The 6,780-nt window shown below is 41.9% G+C and overlaps 1 protein-coding gene across 2 annotated transcripts in view; it reads right to left on the bottom strand.

The window, feature by feature from the left end:
- The window catches only part of LOC104960225 (arginine and glutamate-rich protein 1), a 7,837-nt gene extending 2,752 nt beyond the window's left edge, over positions 1-5,085 (bottom strand). Inside the window, exons 1-2 of one of the 2 annotated variants that reach the window (XM_010788203.1) lie at positions 4,532-5,085; positions 2,445-2,703 (exon numbers count right to left, since the gene is read on the bottom strand). In XM_010788203.1, the coding sequence (XP_010786505.1) occupies positions 2,445-2,703; positions 4,532-4,851 (579 nt within the window). In that variant the 5' untranslated portion in view covers positions 4,852-5,085. The remainder of the gene's footprint in view (positions 1-2,444; positions 2,704-4,531) is intronic. The other variant, XM_010788204.1, reaches the window with a different exon arrangement.
- Positions 5,086-6,780: the final 1,695 nt, after the last annotated feature.

The raw sequence follows: 6,780 nt of genomic DNA, 5'->3' as shown, positions 1-6,780 counted from the left end.
ACTCATCACACTCATAAAAATAAACATATAAATGACAGACAATACAATCTAGAGGAAAATAGATTTTTAACATCATTATAAGCATGAGAAAAAAGGATACAAATAAAGGAGGGAATAGTTTTGGCTCACCAATGCACGTATACCTACGCATTTTCCTTGCCTGTGTACCTACACAACTGGTGAAAGCATTCGGCATTAAACGGTTGAATATTTACTGTCTCGTCCGGACTGTGTTGCCCCTGCAGAGACAGAGAAGCGCTCCTTGGGTGGGTGGGTGGGTAGGTAGGTAGGTAGGTAGGTATGGGGGGGACTCTGCCATACCGCGCCAGCGGCATTCCTCTTTATAACTGATCTCTGTACTGCTTAGCCTTTGCCTGCAGCCACAGCTCATTCTGTTTAAGGGTTTATCCGTTCTGTACGGCGGCCCCACAGGAGAGGACAGTACAAAGTGGGGGTCCACGGTACACTTACAGTACAGGACACGAGTCACGGTGAGCTGAAGGCTGCAGGCCAGCTCGGGGGTCGAGTGCTAGTTAGGAAGACGCTGAGTTGTTGTGTTTCCAAAATAAAAACACAAATGTATTTAAATAACATTCTCAAAATTTAGCAGCGAACCCTATAGGAGAAGTCATGAGTACAAAACACAGTACATTTGCTTTGCTAGAGAGAAAAAGCTCTTCAAATTAAAATTATTAGAAATAAATATATATATTAACAGATTAAAAAAAGGTTAGACCACAGATAGTTAACCTTGTCAAAACAGGAAATGTCCTTCATTATGTATCCAAGAGCAGGTGGCGTCTAGCAGAAGAATCCCAAAAGAAGGATAGTTAAAGAGAAGGTAGGGGAGGGGGGGTAAAGCATAACACCTGTACAGGACAAACTGTCTGAATAAACAAATGGGATTAACATTTCTACACATCAAATTGAGTTTGAAATGTCAGCGTGGCAGATAGGAAATCTCCACTTGTGTTTTTAAAACTCAGGAGTTATTGTAGGAGTCTTCAGCTGAATACTCTACACTTTGGTTATAAAAAGGGCCTTTCTACCGGTCCTGTGAGTTCCACGTCTCGGTTTGAGAGTGGGACATTCAGAAAGAGGCATACAGACAAACTGTAATGGCCCGTCTACACGGCGGCATGCATTGAAGCTTCAACGCTTCTGCCCATTCACTTTGAATGGGGTGACGTCACAATCTGCCGAACAGCATTGTGGGAGCGTCGCTTCAAAAGTAGAGCAATGTTCAACTTTTGAAGCTTTGACGGAAGCGTCAGCCAATCGAATCATATGCCAGTACAAGCTCTAGCCAATCAAACCGCGTGCTTGTGTGTCCGGGGCGGGAGATTCATGTGATTGGTTGTTGGTTGAGCTTCAGACACGCCCGCCGGCAAGCTTCAACGCACGGCGCCGTGTGGACGCTGCCTAAGGGGGCACAGGGATGGCCCAATAACTCCTGTAGGTGAAGGACGCTTGCTAGGACTACTTTCTCACCCGATTACTCCCGAGCCACTGGCTGCTCCCTGTGAGAGTCAGGGTCACTAGGCTTTAGCCGCCCTTCTCATACACAATACATTATTACTGTAGTATAAACAAACCCCCTTTTTTAATGAAGCCTGGGGAGGCAGTGGACAGGCTCTGTCAGACAGCTTCACTCTCTAAAATACTAAACGAAAGGAAGAAGCAGGGGGGCTGTACTAACTTGAAAAAGCCAGAAAAGGGTTCAGCATAAAAACTGTTACAGGACATTAGGAAAACTAATAGAAATCAAACTGAAGCCTAAAAATAATAGAGCTTCTAAAAACGTGTAGGTATTTGGGAAGTTTTAAATGGCGAAAAATGTTCAGAGCCGGTGGTCTTAAAATAGAGAGCTCAAAAAACAGAACCAGGGGGGGAAATTAAATAAAGAAATCAGTTCATTTTTGTAACCACGCCATGGCAAAACTTTCACTGGCAAGTTAGGAGACTCTCTTGAGACGCCATTTGCATTGCCCCATGTGTATAAAACAGGCAATTATACTTTAAGTCTAAATTGTCCATTTCTAGCACAACTCTGGCTGTGAGAACTACATGTCCCCTACTCCTAGTGACTTCAAGAAAAAGGGTCACTTTTAACATGTGAATACATGTTGTAGTTTTATTACTTTAAATAATTGTAATAATAATTGTAAGCTGTAAGTTCATGCACATTTTCTCATCCGACATATTTAAATTTGTAAGAAATAACAATTTTGACAAGTTAAATTGACAATTAATTATTATTATGATTTATTAGTAATGCTTTTGCTCCATGATTTCCCTGCAGGCTGTGCATATACCCTCCCTGCAGTGAAACTTGTACCATGGCTAGATCAAGCATGTCCTGGAGAAAGGCAACAGTGAGACCAGCTGACTGGGGAAGGTATGTAGGGAATGGAGGGGCTGCGTTCCAAACGACCGAGCGTTACCTCTCTGGCCTTCTGGGCCGTGAGCTCTGCCTGCCGCTGTCTCTCCAGCTCCTCCAGCAGCTGACGCTCCATGATGCGCTTTGCCTCCTCCACGCGGCGCAGCACCTCCCGCTCAATCTCGTCCTTTCGCTTCTCCAGCTCCTCCTCCACCCTCTTGGCTACCAGCTCCTCCACCCGCCGCGCCGTCTCCTCCTCGATCAGCTTCTCCTCGATCTCCTGCTGCCGGCTGGAGGACGGAGAGGGAAACAGATGAGAGGAGCTATGAGAGCGGGATCACAGAGGGAAGGATGCAGGGATTTATCATAAGGCTCATATGCTGTCCTGCCAAAGAAACACATTCTACTACACTGAGAACAAAACAAGGGAGTGAGTTACCAACACACATTTAAACAAGTATCTTGGCTTTTTTTTAAATGATTTAGAAAATGTTATCTGCAGCAGTGTGAAGTTGTATCAATGCAATATATGTTCACATGTTGAAGGATTTATTGTCATACGGAAGTAGCTACAGTGTGGTGATGGCAATGAAAACCTTAAGTACTAAAATACTGCTCATTGTCAGAATGGTGTGAAGTAGTGAAGGCACAGAGCTCAGGATATATATATTTGACTTTATAATAAGCTTAGTCTAGTGTCGTTTTTCCACTAAAATGGCTACAGTGGGTTGATGCAGATGGAGTATCATCCTGTTTACCTATTGAAAATGCTTTAAGATTGTTCTTTCATTCTCCAATGAACAGGAAGCTATTAAGAATGGATGTGTGTTGTCACATCGCTCCTGGCCCCACTGTAAACACACAGCCCACCCTGCCTGGATCTTATTTCATTTTGTCAACCACTGGGAAACCAGAGACCGTTCCAAACCCGGCCCAAGTCCTCTCTTATCTCCCAAGTCTCTGTGTCTGGATATTTACATGTGTATACCAGGGAAAGTGGCCTTGTGACCAGGGGTTAATAAAAGAGCCACTCAGGAGGCCAGGTGTTGGGCAGAGGCTGGGGTCTCAGGTGTCTGTGCGCCTCTGGCTACCACACACATTCACAACAGCAGCTTTCCTGTCAGACAGATAGAACCTGCCAGATGACAAGAAAACTAGCTATGGTCATTATGTGTGGAAACCGCTCCAGTGTTTTAACACAGAGAAGCGGCAGTGATGCACTTTGATTAGCACCTTCTGAAGCAGCATCTTCACTGCTGCAGCAGCAGCAGCAGCAGCAGCTGGTGATGCAGTCAGACACGTTAAAGATAGCTGAAAATCTCATTCTCCAGCTTTCATAGGTTACAAAACTCATGCCCTCTAACATGCATTCAGTATGTATATGCATTCAGTATGTAAAGGGTCAAGGGGTTTATTAGTACATGTATTGACAGCCAAGTCAATTGTTTTCCTTTTTGCAACTCCATGTTAGACTGCAGAACGCTATTATGTCCATGTTAATCTATGCATTGATCTAATTCTCAATAACCAATGAGTACCATAGGGGACGTTAAGGTACGAAAAATCACTTGTGTCAGATAATGATCCATAACACATTCAGAGGTTAATGTAAAGCACAAGTGTAGTTACATTAAGACAAGATTGATATAGCTGCTCATTAATGAGTAAGACAATTACTACATTTCAAAACTGTTGGTTGACAAACTGCACAGCACTGCCTAGCATCATGCATTAGATTAAGGACCAAGTGACCTGTTGTACGGACAGTAATACTTACAACAAAGTTGAAATGTCCTCATTGACACTATGAAGAGTGTAATAATGATAAGCATAGTGCAACAACATGGCTGCTATTATAACATGGGAATTATCTTAAAGTTAAACTTAACTTCAACTGCAGCCAGACTGAAAAGGTGAGCTGGCCCCTGCGTTGCTTTCTTCCCTGACAGGGATAATAATGTGTGTGCGTGTGTGTGTGCTCAGGGCCTGTGGAGCCTAGCTGACGTTAGCATGCTTTGGCTGCTAGCATGCTAGTGCAAAGAGCTGACGCTATCCATACAACTGAATGGAGCTAGCCTAGCATTTAGCTTAGCACACATTGTAGTTCATTTTACGTCAGATTTACAGAGTCTTTCATTAAAATATACTTACATCTTCCTCTGCCTCTCCATTTCTGCCCTTCTTTCCTCCTCCTCTTTCCTCTGCTTCTCGTCCAGAGCGTTTCTCTTGCTCAGCGTCCTGCCGAAGATGTCGATGCGCTCCGGCGGCGTGGCTGGTCTTTCTCTGCGGGCTGGGGCTGTGGTGGACCGGGAACGAGAACGAGATTCTCTGCGACGGTTCCTTTTTGCTTCCCGGGACTTGGACCGCTTCTTGGACCTCTCCCTGTCTCTGGAACGGCTCCGTTTCTTGCTGTGCTTGCTGCTTTTGGAGTGTTTGGAGCGGGACGAGCTGCGGCTCCGAGATCGGCCCATCTTGACCAGCTCCGCTTAGCGTTACACCAAACTACGGTGCCTTGTGTCTGATATGTAGGCAATACTGCGAATCCTGTTGCACGAGCTCCTTTTCAAAGATATTGCTTACAGCGAGGTACCAAGTAAAATTGCTTCAATGATTAAATTCTGGAGAAATAATCATTTAAACTGGTTGTTATTTGCCCTACTAACTCTCTGTAAAGAAAGATGGCGGATTGTCGACTATTGCGTTTCCCAGCAAGCACCGCGGCTTTCGGTATTTTCCGGTGGTTTTCGGGAGAACCCAGTCAGGTGAAATCCTAAATCAATGTACAGAGCCCTGAGTTGCCTTAACTTTGTCAAAATAAAGATATTTGGAAAATGTTACGTTTATAAATTATTAAACAATTGGCGTCTATAAAGCCTTTGTGTTCAACAGTAATAATTACTTTCTATACATGAATAACCGAAAGCCAGTTTGTTTTCATTTTCTCACATAGTGCAGTTTTGGGTTGTTTGTACTGCAAAGTCAAAGTTACACTTTATTTGAACTGTCAATGATATTGTACATAATTAAAAAGTTTTTACCCTCAAAATAATTACTAAATGTGTGGTCTTGAAGTAGGCTACTTAGTGTGTGCTCTCAAGTTATCAAAATGGTTGCACAAATAAAGACAGAAGCATGTAATGTATCTTTTATCAGATGATGAAGTCATGTCAAAGGAACACACCATTGTAGACAGGATCGACCATGTACAGTCACATGTCATCTTAATGGGCACCGTAAGCATAAAGTTCATGCAGTTTATTCATGATTTCTTACAGAGATACTCAGATATTATTCAAATCAAGTCTTTTGAAGTAAATTAGTCATTTTGATTAGAAAATGGTATAATCTGCATCCAGCCATAACCACATTTTAAATTACTCTGTTATAAGTAAAAGTCTGGCATACAAAATCTTACTTAAGTTAAAGCACAAAAGTATTTGCACCAAAATATACTTAAAGTAGAAGTAAAAGTACTTTTAATGCAAAGTGGCCCATCATAGGGCCTAGTGGATTAGGATTATTGATGCATTAATGTGTTCATCACTGCTTGTAAAGGTGGAGCCCATTTAATTACATCATTTTAACCAATCATTATTTGACAATGTTTATTAACCACTTAATTGTTTAAGCTAGAAATCTGCATTTTTTAAATTACTAGTAGCTAAAGCTGTCAAATAAATGTATAGGAGTAAACGTACAATATTGGCTTCTTAAAAGTAGTCAAAGTAGCATAAATTCAAAAATACTCAAGGAAAGTACCTCAATATTGTACTTTAAAACATACTTGAGTAAATGTACTTCACTACATTCCACTAATTCTTCCAGCTATACTGCATCAGTGTTGTATGAATTATTTTGACTCCAATATAAAAAGATTAACACCTAGATAAAGCACTAATGTCTTTGAATGAAAAGCGCCAGAGAAAAAAGTGAAAACTAAGTCGCTTACATTTTTCTTTAACCTAGAGCTGGCTCACCACCTGCAGCTGTTAAGTAAAATCAAGGTAGAAGTGTAAACTGTAATTGTTTAAATCCTCTCCTGCTACTTTTTAAAGCAAGCACAGTGGCACTACACAGCTTTGAATTGCTGTCCCTATTTGACCTATATTGCACTTTTCCGGTGTCCATTTTTAAATGTTGTTTTCATGCGTTATCAGAGGTTAAAGCGATGCTTTTATCGGAGCTTGTAAATATAGCAACAAGAACATCAGATAGCCAACCAACAGACAGAACGAGGGAGAAAATAAAACACAACTTGACAATGACACAGTCCCACACTAAAAGACTGCCATCCCACTCTGGCAAAATGAGGCCATTGTGATAACTCTCCCTGGAGTGCTGCGCTCGAAATAAACTGTCATTACTAAATTTAAAAACACATAACTCAAAAGCCCAGTGAA

Source organism: Notothenia coriiceps, unplaced genomic scaffold (assembly GCF_000735185.1).
Source record: "Notothenia coriiceps isolate Sejong01 unplaced genomic scaffold, NC01 NC01_scaffold00031745, whole genome shotgun sequence".
NCBI classification, from domain to species: domain Eukaryota; kingdom Metazoa; phylum Chordata; class Actinopteri; order Perciformes; family Nototheniidae; genus Notothenia; species Notothenia coriiceps.
Note: the sequence above shows the minus strand (reverse complement) of the source record. Positions and strands in the feature narration are given on the sequence as shown.